Here is a 19,291-nt window from a genome sequence, read left to right as displayed (position 1 = left end):
AAAGGCAGTCTTATCTCTAGGATATCCAAAAGATAATATGCACATACATAGTACAGTACAAATTCTTTTGACACTGGAATGTGTGTTTTCTGCCTTCTGTGTGGCTGATATCATGCTATTTCAAAGCGTAAACGCAATACATAGTTTTTTGACAAATACACCCATGTGTTGTGCATGGTTTGATTTATGTAACTCATTTCAAATGCAACTGCAGAATTCCTGTTGAACAGATGAAAAATGTCTGCCTAAAGTGATAAAAATGTGTGTAGAAAGATATAGTTTTAAGAAGGGATTTTTGTATGTTACAGATTTGTACCTTTATTTCACACAATACCCTTTTTTAAAATGTTCTAGAAACTTGATTTTTTTTTTTTTACATTAATGTGTCAGTTCAGGTGTTTCCATAAGATGGGAGTGAGTCTATTCTGCTACAAGAACCTTTCTGTGGGACTTCCCTGGCGATCCAGTGGTTAAGACTCCGTGCTTCCACTGCAGGGGGCACAGATTCCATCCCTGGTCGGGGAACTAAGATCCCACATGCCATGCGGTGAGGCCAAAAAGAAAAAAAAAAAGTAACTTTTCTGTGTTGAAAATTAGCATGTGTGGGAGTGGCAAATGAGGTCAGTATAGCAGATGCTGGCTTTGTGTATGTCACTAGTTCCAGCAACCGAGAACAAGGCCCACTAACTCAGGTCAACACAGCTAGCCAAGGCAGAAAGCACATTGACCGTGACTCCCATTCAGCCCACATTTTCCTCTTGACTGAGTTTGGTCACGTACTCTAACATAGCGATGTTCAGAGCGTGGTTCTCTTCTGCACTTTGTACTTGTTTTATACTTTACCAATCTCAACTCTTCTCTCTTCCAGCTCCCTTGTTTCATCAAACTGTCTTCATACACACACACACACACACACACACACACACACACACACACACACACACACACACACACACACACTGAAGTCCTGTATTTTTTGTAGTATTTATCTATTAGGGATTTAATCTGTCTTTTCAGTCATGCTAGCGTATTTACTAGAATGATTATTGTTTTTGTTAGTATTCCTGTTACATAAATATTGCGTATGTCTGTCCTGACCTTATCTTTTTCAGAACCCTATAATTTTTATTATGTGATTTTGCAGGTCGTACAAGGAATGCATCTATCTAATTATAGCAAAAACATTTGTACTTGCACTCTACTTATTAATTTCATTTATCATTATGGAATTACTCTTTGAATTATAGATTCCCCTCATGAATCCAAGAAGCACAGATTGAAGTATCAATTGCCTGCTAGATTCATTTATTTACTTTAATCTTCACGTAGTAAAACCAGCCCCATGTGTACATTGCATCACCCCAGTAAAAAGTAACCTTTCCATCTTTCTTTCTTTCTAGACACTGAAAGTATTTCCATGACAAAAGCACTTAATAAAGGTTTACCTTGCTTCTGCTGAAGCCTGCTTTTATTTTTTTTAATCACCAGCTTACACTTTGGGTACGTTTAAGAAAACTGACCCCCGTCCTCCCCACCTACATACATACACACTCACTACCTGTCCTCTTTTAAGTAATTTGTGGTTAACATTTAAATTTCACATTCAGCATGGTACGAAATCTTAAATTCCATCAGGTCAAATGGCAGTGAGTTAGGGAATTTAAATATGATAAAATTAAGATTCCAGGAGATGAATCTGTGCTCACAACATATCCTAAAACATGTTAATTCAACTAATGCAGAAGAAAATAGAGATTTTTCAGAAAGGCCCCTTCTATATTTCTGTAAGGATACAGATGTATATCTTTTGTTTTAGGAAAGAAAGAATTATTTAATGTTATATCCCCATAACTACATATTTGGTGTCAACATGAATGAATTTTTAGAATACTGGTAGTGAGGAGAGAATCGAGTTTTGTAAGAGTAAGTCACAATTTATCCAGCAAGAACCAAGCACTGCATTGGGCAGTAGCAGTGGAAAGCTGAACAAAGTCGTTGATTTTAAGGAGAAGCTTTACAGATGGTGATGCTATAGACATTTCAGCACATCTTCTGATGGAGACATGCACAGAGTGCTATGGAAAAGAGCAGAGGTGGTAACTGTCAATGAAGGGAAGGTTTAGTCTACACAATCAGAAAAATACCTTATGGGTTTTTGTTTTGTCTCTCCTTTTTGCTTCCCTGAAAATTTTAAATTTATCTTCATTTGAACATGGAATAATTTTTTTTAAAGAATCACTCAGTAAGGTGATAGAATGTTCTATATTTTGATCTTCACGTTGGAGTGTACCAAATGCATCAAGCTGTGTGCACTTACAACTGGTATATTTTACCACATACAAATTACAGCTCAACTTTTCATAATCTATCAAAACATCCAGTGCTACTCCCTTTACTTCAGAAAAAAATGTAGCATCCTCCCTTTGATGCCCAAGACAGCAATAAGTCCATTACAGAAAGAAAAAAGCCATAAAGAATGATCTAGTGGGTTTTTTCTTCCATAATAATTAATTATTCTATTTTCTATATTCTCTTCCAGCTGTGGGCCCAGATTTTTCAAGAACCCTCTTAAAAAGAGTAACGCTTGTCAAAGTGGGAGGTGAAGTTGTCATTGAGTGTAAGCCGAAAGCCTCTCCGAAACCTGTCTACACTTGGAAGAAAGGAAGAGACGTATTAAGAGAAAATGAAAGGTATTATCTTGAAGTAATTTTAATATTTGATTAACCTGCAATAATTTATAGGTCTGTTACTAATAGTCCTAGAGGGAAGAATTTACTCTCTGCTCTTCGTGAATTAACTGTTAATCAAAGAACTCAAGCTTTGGAAAAGGGTGGTAAATTAGTTGGTCTTTATAATCCTTCTTGATATTAAGATTCTAGAAAGCCCTTCCTGCACAGAGAGGTCACATGATCCCTCTTGAAGGCTGTTGGAGCTGCCCAAAGATGAGCAACTAGAAATAATCTTTCTTAATTTTGGCCTAAAATTTATTTGTAGGTTTGCCCACTTTGCTCCATCCTACCTCCTTTTTGTATAAACGAGTAAATCCAGTTCTTCTTTGCGATGACAACCCCTTCAGATAGTCGGCAGTGGCTAGTATGTCTCTTGTTAGTCTCTCCTTTTTTGGAGCTAAATGTCTCTCATTCCAAAACTCATTCTCAAATAGGATGGTTTTGATCATTTTAATCATGTCTTTGTGAAACAGAGTTCCAAAAAGAAACTTTTTTTGAAAAGTTTTTTTTTTTTTTCTTTCTGATATCTAAACTCGTCACCCGTGTTTCCTATTGTAAGGGAATTACGTTTAGAAGCCATGTTGTTTATACAGTGTAGTTACAGGGGTTGTTGGGGTTTTAGGTCACATTGTGACAGATGGCAGGTATCTCTTAAGACCTTTTCTTGGCCATCACCTCCATAAAATATATCCCCCACCCCTTTCCGTAATCTACTCAATCTGTTGGAAAATGATAATGGCACATGAGTCCATGTCCCACATCAGATCACATATACCAGCTCTATACATAACGATTTTCATGGATGCTAAAGGTCAAGTACTCAAAGATGCAATTGGGGAAGGCTGTAAAAATGTGTATGTATCAACCTTATACCTGTACACCTTTGGATTTGCATATGCAAAGTAGATCATTGCACTGATGATATCGTCCTTATTAATGATTTTTGCCAACAAACCTGATATGGTTTATAGATGGTGTATTCACATATATTAAATCTGTAATATACATCTCTCTCTGATTTCTGTCATATCAAGAAAGCAGTATAGTTTACAAATTATTGGCATGGCATTTAAATCTGGAGCCAAAGTTGGAACTTGAGAGCACAGTTTCTTATTTTATGTACCACATGTATTGCTTAGATTAAGGCTGAATTTTTAAAGTTTTACTATAACCATGATATGAAGAAAACAGTTTTTTTAATAATATGAATAAGAGACAGACATGTCAAAAACCGTGAATGAATGAAGCTCGAGCAACATGGTAGATCAAAATCCAGGACAGGCAAATAAGCTTTGCCACTGTCACAAGCAGCCTGCAGTGTTTTAAAACGAAAGGAAATTTCCCATCCACACTGCACGCGCACCAGGGGTCTGCTGGGGGCTTTGCTGCCCTCTAAAGTATAGACTGGTAGAATAGCACTCTCTGGAACATTCGAATTGCAGAAGGAAAAGAGGGTGGCTAAACATGCATGGGCTCTTAAAGCTTCTGCCCGGAAGTGAAACACTTCTTTTTCACTCATGTTTCAATGACCAAAACAAGTCACATGGCTCTGCCCAAATTCAACCCAGCAGGGAAATACAGTCTTACTATGTGCCTAGAAGAAAAGGGACAGCCTAACATTTTGAACAGTATTAATGATTGTTTACCACTGCTATAACTTAATCATTGCTATAAGTTGATTAAATTAACTGTGGGAAAATGATATATCAATATCAAGAATTTTTTTTTTTTTTTTTTTTTTTTTTTTTTTTTTTTTTTTGCGGTGCGTGGGCCTCTCACTGCTGTGGCCTCTCCCGTTGCGGAGCACAGGCTCCGGATGTGCAGGCTCAGCGGCCACGGCTCATGGGCCCAGCCGCTCCGCGGCATGTGGGATCTTCCTGGACCGGGGCACGAACCCGTATCCCCTGCATCGGCAGGCGGACTCTCAACCACTGCGCCACCAGGGAAGCCCAAGAATTATTTTTAATAAGTGAATTTAATTGACTGTTTCTACCACTTAGCTTACCACAAAGCTTATCTCTCTCCAATTTTTGTTTTTTCTTCTGACTTGATTAGTGGGGTTCAAATATTGCTTCAACATTTATGTGGCACTAAAGGTATCTTTAAAGCGAGGGAACTCCCCATCATTACTCAAGTCTTAGTATTTATCACCTCCACCTCCAGTGTCTCCAGGCATGACCCAAACTATCAGTATTAGCACTTTCTCTCTCCATGGGTGCTGTGTTCTCACAGTTTTATTTCTCCCTGCTACCCCGCTCAAAATGTATTAAACGGGTAGGTTGATTTCCCTAATGTAAATGAATCCAAAAACTGGCCAGGTGTAACTTAAAGGGGAATGGTGGGGACTTCAGTGTATGCCCCGTCCAAGGGAGACACCTGCCACTCAACTCTAGCATATTTTTGCCACCAAATGGAGATGCAGGTCCGTTGCCTCCCCACCATCTCATTTTTCAAGGGAAACTAGAAATAAGGAATTTAATTTGAACTATCTTAATTTTTAATCATCAGCACCTTTTTAAAATTTTAATGTTAGTACAATATGGTCCACACATCCATGGACCAAGTTTACTCCATGGGCTGCTGGTTTTTAAGTTACGAGAAAGACATAATCTCAGCTGAACATCCTGTAATTTCTGAAAAGTTTAAAAAATAAGAAAGATATTACCATTATTTTCTCATTGGCAGAGAAGAAATTCCGCCATTGTCCTCTATTTTTTTCTGATAAAGGAGAAGCATAATTAAGTGGATAAGTGAACAAAAGCAATCATATGCAGAATTCAGAAGTGAAAAATTTTAGAATTCCTATTTTAGGAAAGGATTGACATTGTTAGAACAACACAAAAGGAAAAAATCTTTGACTGTGTCCAGTGTTGAGTAATACTTTCTAATATACTGACTTGTTAGCACTAATTCTTTTTTTTTTTTTACATCTTTATTGGAGTATAATTGCTTTACAATGGTGTGTTAGTTTCTGCTTTATAACCAAGTGAATCAGTTATACATATACATATGTTCCCATATCTCTTCCCTCTTGCATCTCCCTCACTCCCACCCTCCCTATCCCACCCCTCTAGGTGGTCAGAAAGCACCAGCTGATCTCCCTGTGCTATGCGGCTGCTTCCCACTAGCTATCTATTTTACATTTGGTAGTGTATATATGTCCATGCCACTTTCTCACTTTGTCACACCTTACCCTTCCCCCTCCCCATATACTCAAGCCCATGCTCTAGTAGGTCTGTGTCTTTATTCCTGTCTTAACCCTAGGTTCTTCATGACATTTTTTTCTCTTAAATTCCATATATATGTGTTAGCATACAGTATTTGTCTTTCTCTTTCTGACTAACTTCACTCTGTATGACAGACTCTAGGTCCATCGCCCTCATTACAAATAGCTCCATTTCGTTTCTTTTTATGGCTGAGTAATATTCCATTGTATATATGTGCCACATCTTCTTTATTGATTCATCCGATGATGGATACTTAGGTTGTTTCCATCTCCTGGCTATTGTAAATAGAGCTGCAATGAACATTTTGGTACATGAGTCTTTTTGAATTATGGTTTTCTCAGGGTATATGCCCAGTAGTGGGATTGCTGGGTCGTATGGTAGTTCTATTTGTAGTTTTATAAGGAACTTCCATACTGTTCTCCATAGTGGCTGTACCAATTCACATTCCCACCAGCAGTGCAAGAGTGTTCCCTTTCCTCCACAACCTCTCCAGCATTTATTGTTTCTAGATTTTTTGAAGATGGCCATTCTGACTGGTGTGAGATGATATCTCATTGTAGTTTTGATTTGCATTTCTCTAATGATTAATAATGTTGAGCATTCTTTCATGTGTTTGTTGCCAGTCTGTATATCTTCTTTGGAGAAATGTTTATTTAGGTCTTCTGCCCATTTTTGGATTGGGTTGTTTGTTTTTTTGTTATTGAGCTGCATGACCTGCTTATAAATTTTGGAGATTAATCCTTTGTCAGTTGCTTCATTTGCAAATATTTTCTCCCATTCTGAGGGTTGTCTTTTGGTCTTGTTTATGGTTTCCTTTGCTGTGCAAAAGCTTTGAAGCTTCATTAGGTCCCATTTGTTTATTTTTGGTTTTATTTCCATTTCTCTAGGAGGTCGGTCAAAAAGGATCTTGCTGTGATTTAAGTCATAGAGTGTTCTGCCTATGTTTTCCTCTACGAGTTTGATAGTTTCTGGCCTTACATATAGGTCTTTAATCCATTTTGAGCTTATTTTTGTGTATGGTGTTAGGGAGTTATCTAATCTCATACCTTTACATGTACCTGTTCAGTTTTCCCAGCACCACTTATTGAAGAGGCTATCCTTTCTCCACTGTACATTCCTGCCTCCTTTATCAAACATAAGGTGACCATATGTGCGTGGGTTTATCTCTGGGCTTTCTATCCTATTCCATTGATCTATCTTTCTGTTTTTGTGGCAGTACCTTACTGTCTTGATTACTGTAGCTTTGTAGTATAGTCTGAAGTCAGGGAGCCTGATTCCTCCAGCTCCGTTTTTCGTTCTCAAAATTGTTTTAGCTATTCGGGGTCTTTTGTGTTTCCATACAAATTGAAATTTTTTGTTCTAGTCCTGTGAAAAATGCCAGTGGTAGTTTGATAAGGATTGCATAGAATCTGTAGATTGCTTTGGGTAGTAGAGTCATTTTCACAATGTTGATTCTTCCAATCCAAGAACATGGTATATCTCTCCATCTATTTGTATCATCTTTAATTTCGTTCATCAGTGTCTTATAATTTTCTGGATACAGGTCTTTTGTCTTCTTAGGTAGGTTTATTCTTAGATATTTTATTCTTTTTGTTGCAGTGGTAAATGGGAAGGTTTTCTTGATTTCACTTTCAGATTTTTCATTATTAGTGTATAGGAATGCCAGAGATTTCTGTGCATTAATTTTGTGTCCTGCTACTTTACCAAATTCATTGATTAGCTCTAGCAGTTTTCTGGTAGCATCTTTAGGATTCTCTATGTATAGTATCATGTCATTTGCAAACAGTGACAGCTTTACTTCTTCTTTTCCGATTTGGATTCCTTTTGTTTCCTTTTCTTCTCTGATTGCTGTGGCTAAAACTTCCAAAACTATGTTGAGTAAGAGTGGTGAGAGTGGGCAACCTTGTCTTGTTCCTGATCTTAGTGGAAATGCTTTCAGTTTTACACCATTGAGGACGATGTTGGCTGTGGGTTTGTCATATATGGCCTTTATTATGTTGAGGAAAGTTCCCTCTATGCCTACTTTCTGTAGGGTTTTTATCATAAATGGGTGTTGAATTTTGTCGAAAGCTTTCTCTGCATCTATTGAGATGATCATACGGTTTTTCTCCTTCAATCTGTTAATATGGTGTATCACATTGATTGATTTGCGTATATTGAAGAATCCTTGCATTCCTGGAATAAACCCCACCTGATCATGGTGTACAGTCCTTGTAAAGTGCTGTTGGATTCTGTTTGCTAGTATTTTGTTGAGGATTTTTGCATCTATGTTCATCAGTGATATTGGCCTGTAGTTTTCTTTCTTTGTGACATCCTTGTCTGGTTTTGGTATCAGGGTGATGGTGACCTCGAAGAATGAGTTTGGGAATGTTCCTCCCTCTGCTATATTTTGAAAGAGTTTGAGAAGGATAGGTGTTAGCTCTTCTCTAAATGTTTGATAGAATTCGCCTGTGAAGGCATCTGGTCCTGGGCTTTTGTTTGTTGGAAGATTTTTAATCACAGTTTCAATTTCAGTGTTTATGATTGGTCTGTTCATATTTTCTATTTCTTCCTGATTCAGTCTTGGCAGTTGTGCATTTCTAAGAATTTGTCCATTTCTTCCAGGTTGTCCATTTTACTGGCATAGAGTTGCTTGTAGTAATCTCTCATGATCTTTTGTATTTCTGCAGTGTCAGTTGTTACTTCTCCTTTTTCATTTCTAATTCTATTGATTTGAGTCTTCTCCCTTTTTTTTCTTGATGAGTCTGGCTAATGGTTTATCAATTTTGTTTATCTTCTCAAGGAACCAGCTTTTAGTTTTATTGATCTTTGCTATCGTTTCCTTCATTTCTTTTTCATTTATTTCTGATCTGACTTTTATGATTTCTTTCCTTCTGCTAACTTTGGGGTTTTTTTGTTCTGCTTTCTCTAATTGCTTTAGGTGCAAGGTTAGGTTGTTTATTTGAGATGTTTCCTGTTTCTTAAGGTAGGATTGTATTGCTATAAACTTCCCTCTTAGAACTGCTTTTCCTGCATCCCATAGGTTTTGAGTCATCGTGTCTCCATTGTCATTTGTTTCTAGGTATTTTTTTATTTCCTCTTTGATTTCTTCAGTGATCACTTCGTTATAAAGTAGTGTATTGTTTAGCCTCCATGTGTTTGTATTTTTATAGATCTTTTCCTGTAATTGATATCTAGTCTCATAGCGTTGTGGTCAGAAAAGATACTTGATACAATTTCAATTTTCTTAAATTTACCAAGGCTTTATTTGTGACCCAAGATATGACCTATCCTGGAGGATGTTCGATGAGCTCTTGAGAAGAATGTGTATTCTGTTGTTTTTGGATGGAATGTCCTATAAATATCAATTAAGTCCATCTTGTTTAATGTATCATTTAAAGCTTGTGTTCCCTTATTTATTTTCATTTTGGATGATCTGTCCATTGGTGAAAGTGGGGTGTTAAAGGCCCCTACTATGAATGTGTTACTGTCGATTTCCCATTTTATGGCTGTTAGTATTTGCCTTATGTATTGAGGTGCTCCTATGTTGGGTGCATAAATATTTACAATTGTTATATCTTCTTCTTGGATCGATCCCTTGATCATTATGGAGTGTCCTTCTTTGTCTCTTCTAATAGTCTTTATTTTAAAGTCTATTTTGTCTGATATGAGAATTGCTACTCCAGCTTTCTTTTGGTTTCCATTTGCATGGAATATCTTTTTCCATCCCCTTACTTTCAGTCTGTATGTGTCTCTAGGTCTGAAGTGGGTCTCTTGTAGACAGCATATATATGGGTCTTGTTTTTGTATCCATTCAGCCAATCTGTGTCTTTTGGTGGGAGCATTTAGTCCATTTACATTTAAGGTAATTATCGAGATGTATGTTCCTATTCCCATTTTCTTAATTGTTTTGGGTTCATTATTGTAGGTCTTTTCCTTCTCTTGTGTTTCTTGCCTAGAGAAGTTCCTTTAGCATTTGTTGTAAAGCTGGTTTAGTGGTGCTGAACTCTCTCAGCTTTTGCTTGTCTGTAAAGGTTTTAATTTCCCTGTCAAATCTGAATGAGATCCTTGCTGGGTAGAGTAATCTTGGTTGTAGGTTTTTCTCCTTCATCACTTTAAATATGTCCTGCCAGTCCCTTCTGGCTTACAGAGTTTCTGCTGAAAGATCAGCTGTTAACCTTATGGGGATTCCCTTGTGTGTTATTTTTCCCTTGCTGCTTTTAATATGTTTTCTTTGTATTTAATTTTTGACAGTTTGATTAATATGTGTCTTGGCGTATTTCTCCCTGGATTTATCCTGTATGGGACTCTCTGTGCTTCCTGGACTTGATTAACTATTTCCTTTCCCATATTAGGGAAGTTTTCAACTGTAATCTCTTCAAATATTTTCTCAATCCCTTTCTTTTTCTCTTCTTCTTCTGGAACCCCTATAATTCGAATGTTAGTGTGTTTAATGTTGTCCCAGAGGTCTCTGAGACTGTTCTCAGTTCTTTTCATTCTTTTTTTCTTATTCTGCTCTGCAGTAGTTATTTCCACTATTTTATCTTCCAGGTCACTTATCCGTTCTTCTGCCTCAGTTATTCTGCTATTGGTCCCATCTAGAATATTTTTAATTTCATTTATTGTGTTGTTTATCGTTGTTTGTTTCATCTTTAGTTCTTCTAGGTCCTTGTTAAATGTTTCTTGTATTTTTTCTATTCTATTTCCAAGATTTTGGATCATCTTTACTATCATTATTCTGAATTCTTTTCCGGGTAGACTACCTATTTCCTCTTCATTTGTTAGGTGTGGTGGGTTTTTATCTTGCTCCTTCATCTGCTGTGTATTTTCCTGTCTTCTCAGTTTGCTTATCTTACTGTGTTTGGCGTCTCCTTTTTGCAGGCTGCAGGTTCATAGTTCCCGTTGTTTTTAGTGTCTGTCCCCAGTGGCTAAAGTTGGTTCAGTGGGTTGTGTAGGTTTCCTGGTGGAGGGGACTAGTGCCTGTGTTCTGGTGTGTGAGGCTGGATCTTGTCTTTCTGGTGGGCAGGTCCACGTCTGGTGGTGTGTTTTGGGGTGTCTGTGAACTTATTATGATTTTAGGCAGCCTCTCTACTAATGGGTGGGGTTGTGTTCCTGTCTTGCTAGTTGTTTGCCATAGGGTGTCCAGCACTGTAGCTTGCTGGTCGTTGAGTGAAGCTGGGTGCTGGTGTTGAGTTGGAGATCTCTGGGAGATTTTTGCCATTTGATACTGTGTGGAGCTGGGAGGTCTCTAGTGGACCAGTGTCCTGAAGTTGTCTCTCCCACCTCAGAGGCACAGCACTGACTCCTGGCTGCAGCTCCAAGAGCCTTTCATCCACACGGCTCTCTTTCATATTCTTTTCCGTTATGGTTTATCACAGGATATTGAATATAGCTCCCTGTGCTATACAGTAGGACCTTGCTGTTTATCTATCCTGTATGTAATAGATTGCATCTTCTAATCCCAAACTCCCAATCCATACTTCCCCCACTCTCCCCTCCCCCTTGGCAACCACAAGTCTGTTCTCTATGTCTGTGAGTCTGTTTTTGTTTCATAGATATGTTGATTTGTATTATATTTTTAGATTTCACATATAAGTGATATCATATGGTATTTGTCTTTCTCTTTCTGACTTACTTCACTTAGTGTAATAATCTCTAGGTCCATCCTTGTTGCTGCAAATGGCATTATTTCATTCTTTTTTTATGGCTGGCTGATTAGTATTCCATTGTATATATGTACCATGTCTTCTTTATCCATTCATCTGTCAATGGACATTTAGGTTGTTTCCATGTCTTGGCTATTTATTGTAAATAGTGCTGCTATGAACATAGGGGGTGCATGTATCTTTTCGAATTATAGTTTTGTCTGGGTGTATGCCCAGGAGTGGGATTGCTGGATCATATAGCAACTCTATTTTTTGTTTTTGTTTGTTTGTTTGTTTGTTTTTGCGGTACGCGGGCCTCTCACTGTTGTGGCCTCTCCCGTTGCAGAGCACAGGCTCCGGACGCACAGGCTCAGCGGCCATGGCTCACGGGCCCAGCTGCTCCGTGTCATGTGGGATCTTCCCACACCCGGGCACGAACCCGTGTCCCCTGCATCGGCAGGCAGACTCTCAACCACTGCACCACCAAGGAAGCCCTATTTTTGGTTTTTTGAGGAACTTCCATAATGTTTTTCGTAGTGGCTGCACCAATTTACATTCCCAACAGTGCAAGAGGGTTCCCTTTTCTCCACACTCTCTCCAACATTTGTTACTTGTAGACTTTTTAGTGATGGCCTTTAACATTTGAATAAAAGATTATTCATCTCGATTACAAAATATCGATATAAACCAAGTTTCGGTGGAACAAAATTTGTGATCAAGCACCACTTTTTATTAATGTTCTCCCTAGAGCTTATGTTTTGACTTTGCCAAATGCTACTTAAGTGGTTTTTAATTTCAAATTTAACTAATCAACTGCCTACAAATGAGTTTACAATAAAAGTATAAGAAGCAACATTTTTAAATGTTTACATTTTGATCTTATATGGTGGTATTATAGTTATCTCAGTGGGTATAGATTCAAAAGTACTGATTTAATGTTAACATGTGAGCAATTTTTAAAATATGTTTGTATGTCCTTACTTTGGTTTTTCAAGGCTTTAGAAATCTAAATCAGATTTACACTGGCCTTATCTATATTAAACCAATCATCTAAATGAAGGACTGAATCTTCAGTTTTTATAACTTTGCTGTTGTGTAGGCAGAATAGCCATAAACATAAATCATTTCTTGTATATTTATCCAACAGTAGGAGTGTAGGCAATAGCAGACATTTAAAACGGGGATGACTTGTCACAGAGGTGCAAGTACTTTACTTCTCAGGAGAGGCCTCTAGATGCCACCAAGGCAGTGGCATCATTTGGATTAATTGAGCAGTTAAGCCAACTAACTGAATAAAGTTGATAATTTTGTTTACTTTTAGTTTCTAGACAGAAGGCACTTGAGGCAGATGAGGTTGAAGTTGATCTATTACAAACAAAAACATCAAAATATAGAAATAACAGAACCATTAATACAAACCTAGGCTCCTAGAATTATAGGGAGCCATTAAACCAACCTGGATGGACTGTTGATTGCAAGTGACAGAAACTCAGCTCTGAGCTGGCTTCAGTACAAAAGGGAATTTGTTGGCTCCATGTTTGAGAAGACCAGGGATGGGCTGTGACTTGAGGTGTGACCGGGTTCAGGTGCTTACACGGTGAGATCAGGACTGGATGGCTCTCTTCATCTCTCACCAGTGCCTTGCTCTTTGTTGGCTCCATTTTATGATGGGTTGTCCTCTCCTGGCGGTAGGATGCCTGCCAGCAGCACCATGCTTGCCCTGTCTTCTAACAGTTCCAGAACAGGTGTTCATGAAATTGAATAAACCTGCCTTGGTCAGTGATCTTCCCTGAACCAGTAACATTCAAGGGGGTGTGATGCACTGATTAGAAGCATATGATCGTGTGCTTATCCTAATCTAAGCTACAAGGCCCTTGGAGAAGCGCCACCTCAGACCTCATGGACTAAGAATGGGACAGGGGTTTCTCCAAAGGAATGTAGGGTCCTACAACCAGAAAAAGAATAAATGGATGCTAGGCAGGCAGTAATGTCAAATTCCTACTCTAGTCATGGAGCCTAGCCTCCATTCCAGGACAGGGATCCCCACAATGGCTGGACCCTCACCTTCCCTGGTTACATCTGAGATGGAGACCTAACTAATTGTTAGATTATTTCTTTATAGCCAATAACCTTGTAATTTCCACTCTGAAGTTATACTAAACAATCTAATTCTTTTCCATCACCCCTCTTCCCCTTATATTCTAACAAGCTATTCTCAAGTCCTCTTTCAGTTCTTTTCCAAGCCCAAATGTCCCTGATCATCTTCATATGACATTATTTGGCATCCTCTCACTGTCTTAAGCATTTCTTTCAATGTCTTTCTGAAAGCCAGAATTAAATCTGCCGTTCGGAATTAAAACTGTATTAATAAGGGAATAAATATCTTTCTTTATCTCTGCAGCAAACAATGACAATTGCTGTTTTATTATGTCCCTAAAGAGGAAAAATTATCTTCAGTGAGCTTAGATTAGTAAGGCAGGTGAGTGTACATCATAGAAAGACCACTCCCTCCCAGTGATAATTTTTAAAAATTAACTTAGTGCTTAAAGGGGTAAATCTAGCTGTCTGGAAAATTCACTTAGAGAAAATATTTTATTTCTCACTGAAGCTGAAGAAATGAGTGAAATGTTACTGTAATTAACAATGTGTGAATAATGATTTCTTATTCTTACTCATCCTTGAGAATTTCTCTGCTTCCTTTTAGACATTAGGCTAATACATTGTATCAAGCTAATGTATAATAACTAAGTAGAGATATGCTGCTGAATGTTTCCGAAAAGAATCTGAAACTTACAGCCTGCATGTCACAGGCATGGTTTCAGAAGAGCAGCAGGGCTATTTTGTCAAACTAGCCAACACAAATTTTGATCAACGAACGAAATATTCATTGGATGCTTGCCACATGCTAAACCCTTTGCTTGGCACTGAGGACAGAGAGAAAGCGGAGACATAAACCCAGCCCTCAAGATGCTCTTAGAGGACTTCCCTGCTGGTGCAGTGGTTAAGAAGCAACCTGGCAATGCAGGGGACACAGGTTCGAGCCCTAGTCTGGGAAGATCCTACATGCCACGGAGCAACTAACCCCGTGCGCCACAACTACTGAGCCTGCCCTCTAGAGCCCCCAAGCCACAACTACTGAGCTTGCGTGCCACAACGACTGAAGCCCACGCGCCTAGAGCCCATGCTCTGCAACAAGAGAAGCCACCGCAATGAGAAGCCTGTGCACCGCAACGAAGAGTAGCCCCACTCGTCACAACTAGAGAAAGCCCGCGTGCAGCAACAGAGACCCAACACAGCCAGAAATAAATAAATTTATTTTTAAAAAAGATGCTCTTAGAACAGTGCAGGGGGCCCAGTAGCAAAATAGCAATATGTTTTTCAATAATCCTAGGGCGTATGTTATAAAGGTGATATATTAAGATGGAGCATTGGAAAAGGTAGGTCAACAATAGATTGTGGAAGCCTTGAATTTTATGTCTGTAGAGTTTAGACTTGAACTCTGGGAGAGAATTGAAGGATTTCATGCAAGGGAGTGCAGAGTCATACACGTGCTGCAGAAAGGTTGCTCTGCCTGTGACATGGAGAAAGAATCAGAGTAGAACAAGATTTGGCAGGTACAGAGACCAGTTGCAGGCAGTAGGCTGGGACAGAAATCAAAAGGACTTCAATGATGTCAGTCTTCTGAGAGTATAGGAGAGAAGACAGATAGATGAGCTATTAACGAGTAGAATTTAAATTTAAGCAGAAAGATTTTTGAAAGAAGGAAGCAAGGTTCCTCTTGAGCTAAAGTCACGTGTTCCTCCTGGAGGTTCTAGGGGAGACTCGGTGTCTGGCTTTCTAGAGGTCACCTGCATTCCTTGGCGCATGGCGTAGAGCTAACAAAGTCAAGTGCAGTCCAGTTGACTTCTCACAACACAGCACTTCAACCTCCTCTTCTGCCTCTCTCTTCTACTTTGAAGGACCATCACGGTTACATGGAGCCCTTTGTGTTTTGTCCAATTCTGTAACGGTAGCATCTAGGACAATGCCTGGTACAGAGTAAGTTTTCAGTGAATGAATGTCTAACAGGAACTATGGGTCTGAGTTCAGGAGAGTAAAGACAGAGACCTAGATGTCACCAGTAGATAATAAGCCATGGAGTGGAGAAGTGAATCCAGAGAGTTTTGTAGAATGAGAACACCTGTGAATCAAAGGAAGGAACCTTGAGGAACGGCCACATGCAAAGAATGGGTGGAAGCAGAGCCCACTGGGAGGACTGGAATGGGAATTCAGAGACGTGGGGGAACAAGCAGGAGAGCGTAGTAAACAGAAACTAAGGGAGCAGAAAGTTTCAAGAAGGAGCAAGCGCTTGGTGCTTCCAAGAGGTCCGACAAAATAATGGCTCAAAGATGAGTGCTGGACCTAGGAACCTTAACATCACCTTGGGCGAGCACATTGAGGCCACAGTGGACACATTCTGAAGACAATAAAATGGTATAATTATCCATATTCTTAGGCATTCCTTCCCAGACTGAAATATATGTTTATGTTTGCCTGACCCCCCACGGTATAATCAGAGCAAGTCTAACATCCTATGAGACTGTTCAACCCAAATAGGAATAAAATGCATGTGTCTTGTCTAGAGACATTGAAGTCTTCATCCAAGGTGAAATTAGATCATGGCTCTAATTTGCCTCTCTTCCCGAAGGCCTTTGGAAGGGTTGAAATGCATGTAAAACGTGGAGGAAAATCCCAGCACAGGGCAGCAAAACTCCATGTTGTCTATAAGGTATGAAACTCTGGTCTGAAGACACTGGCAGTCTGGGAGACAGAGCAAATGTGATGGCAGGTATTTGCCCAGAAGGCTGATGGCAATCCTTGCATGGAAGGGAAAGTTTATTGCTTCAGGCGTTCTGTTTCCCTTCTGGAGGCAGTGTGTCTATATATGTGCTCTTAATGAGAAACCTGCCCTCAGGATATCTCTTACAGGGGCTGCAGAGGCATACAGCTCTGTTATTAGGAATTCTGCCCTGGGGAACAATTATGTTATTGCAATAATTAGAGGCACTTCATCTCTGTAATAATGGAAATCCTGTCTTGGAGGCAAAACATCATCAAAGCAACTTGAGCATCTATGCTTTAGGTAGAATCTGTTGCCCTGCTTATTGGCAGTACTATATCATTTAAATTTTGCATGTGTAGTCATGGAAATAGGCAGAGCTTATCCTGCTCTCCAGTTCAGACCTGGAACTTTCCCCCATTCCTTCCGTCTGACTCTCCTAGAGCCATGCATAAAATAGTTATGGCTTTGAGTTCCCCTGAAGAGCAGTTGCAGAAGAGTTTAGAGACATTTGTTTTTAAATGTCTGTAATGGTACACAGACCCTGTCCTGTGGAGACTGCATGAATTTAACTCTCAGCCACCAGCCTTTCCTACCTCAGTATAGTTATGTCATATTGTTTTATGGCCAGGATTTAAAGTGGTCTCCAAATTCAGGCAGGGACTACCTGCCACCTGTTCTATTCATCTGCTCACAGTATTGGTTATGCCTCAGGATATGCTGGCAAGAGAACTGAATTTTTATGTGGAAGTATTTTCAAAAAGGTCCCCAATCTAAAGGCAACACCTGATAAAATCCTTCTAGCTGTCTCCCATGTTCATTGTGCCCCTGTCCTAGTTTCTAACCTTATTATCTCTTGTATAGACTTTGCCACTGTTAAACTAACCTCTTAACTGGTTTACGTGAAACCAGCCCTCACTCAAATCTTCCACAAGATCAAACTTCCCACATCACATCCCTGGTATATTCAATTCAGTAGACATCTGTCACACCCTTCCTCCGTATAAGACACATTTGAGATTATGAACATAATTTAAAACACGGTTCTACAGGTGTCATTTTTTTTTATTGGAGTATATTTGCTTTACAAGGTTGTGTTAGTTTCTGCTGTACAACAGAGTGAAACAGCTATATGTGTACCTGTATCCCCTCCCTCATGAGCCTCCCTTCCACCCTCCCCATCCCACCCCTCTAGGTCGTCACAGAGCACTGAGCTCTGTGCTATACAGCAGTTTCCTACTAGCTATCTATTTTACACATGGTAGTGTATATATGTCAGTGCTACTCTCTCAAATCGTCCCACCCTCCCCTTCCCCCACTGTGTCCACAAGTTCATTCTCTACGTCTGCATCTCTTTTCCTGCCCTACAAATAGGTTCATCAGTATCATTTTTCTAGATTCCATGTATATGCACTAATATATGATATTTGTTTTTCTCTTTTTGACTTCACTCTGTATGACAGACTCTAGGTTCATCCACATCACTACAAATGACTCAATTTTGTTCCTTTTTATGGCTGAGTAATATTCCATTGTATGTATGTGCCACATTTTCTTTATCTGTTCATCTGTCAGTGAACATTTAGGTTGCTTCCATGTCCTGGCTATTGTAAATAGTGCTGCAGTGAACATTGGGGTACATAACTCTTTTTGAATTATGGTTTTCTCAGGGTATATGCCCTGTAGTGGGATTGCTGGGTCATATGGTAGTTATATTTGTAGTTTTTTAAGGAACTTACATATCGTTCTCCATAGTGGCTGTATCAATTTACATTCCCACCAACAGTGCAAGAGGATTCCTTTTTCTTCACACCCTCTCCAGCATTTATTGTTTGCAGATTTTTTGATGATGGCCATTCTGACCAGTGTGAGGTGATACCTCATTGTGGTTTTGACTTGCATTTCTCTAATGATTAGTGATGTTGAGCATCTTTTCATGTGTTTGTTGGCAATCTGTTATATCTTCTTTGGAGAAATGTCTATTTAGGTCTTCCACCCATTTTTTGATTGGGTTTTTTGTTTTTTTGATATTGAGCTGCATGAGCTGCTTGTATATTTTGGAGATTAATCCTTTGTCAGTTGCTTCATTTGCAAATGTTTTCTCCCATTCTGAGGGTTGTCTTTTCGTCTTGTTTATGGTTTCCTTTGCTGTGCAAAAGCTTTTATGTTTAATTAGGTCCCATTTATTTATTTTCGTTTTTATTTTCATTACTCTAGGAGGTGGGTCAAAAAAGATTTTGTTGTGGTTTATGTCAAAGAGTGTTCTGCCTATGTTTTCTTCTAAGAGTTTTATAGTGTCTGGCCTTACATTTAGGTCTTTAATCCATTTTGAGTTTACACACGGAAATCTCTTGCATCCCTATACACTAACAAAGAAAAATCAGAAAGAGAAATTTAGGAAACACTCCTATTTACCATTGCAACAAAAAGAATAAAATACCTAGGAATAAGCCTACCTAAGGAGGCAAAAGACCTGTATGCAGAAAACTATAAGACACTGATGAAAGAATCAAAGACGACACAAATAGATGGAGAGGTGTACCATGTTCTTGGATTGGAAGAATCCACATTGTGAAAATGACTATACTACCCAAAGCAATCTATAGCTTCAGTGCAATCCCTATCAAATTACCAATGGCATTTTTCAAAGATCTAGAACAAAAAATATTACAATTTGTATGGAGACACAAAAGACCCTGACTAGCCAAAGCCATCTTGAGAAAGAAAAATGGAGCTGGAGGAATCAGGCTCCCTGTCTCCAGACTATAGTACAAAGCTACAATAATCAAGACAGTATGATACTGGCACAAAAACAGAAATATAGATCAATAGGAACAGGATAGAAAGCCCAGAGATAAACCCACGCACCTATGGTCACCTTATGTTTGACAA

The 19,291-nt window shown here is 39.0% G+C and overlaps 1 protein-coding gene across 1 annotated transcript in view; it reads left to right on the top strand.

The window, feature by feature from the left end:
• Positions 1-19,291, top strand: part of CNTN4 (contactin 4) — a 326,783-nt gene that overhangs the window by 180,684 nt on the left and 126,808 nt on the right. The window contains exon 9 of the mRNA XM_060163881.1: positions 2,540-2,690. Within this exon, the coding sequence (XP_060019864.1) occupies positions 2,540-2,690 (151 nt within the window). The remainder of the gene's footprint in view (positions 1-2,539; positions 2,691-19,291) is intronic.

This window comes from Lagenorhynchus albirostris, chromosome 10 (genome assembly GCF_949774975.1).
Source record: "Lagenorhynchus albirostris chromosome 10, mLagAlb1.1, whole genome shotgun sequence".
NCBI lineage: Eukaryota > Metazoa > Chordata > Mammalia > Artiodactyla > Delphinidae > Lagenorhynchus > Lagenorhynchus albirostris.
The sequence above is the reverse complement of the archived record's forward strand: the minus strand, read 5'-3'. Positions and strand labels throughout refer to the sequence as shown.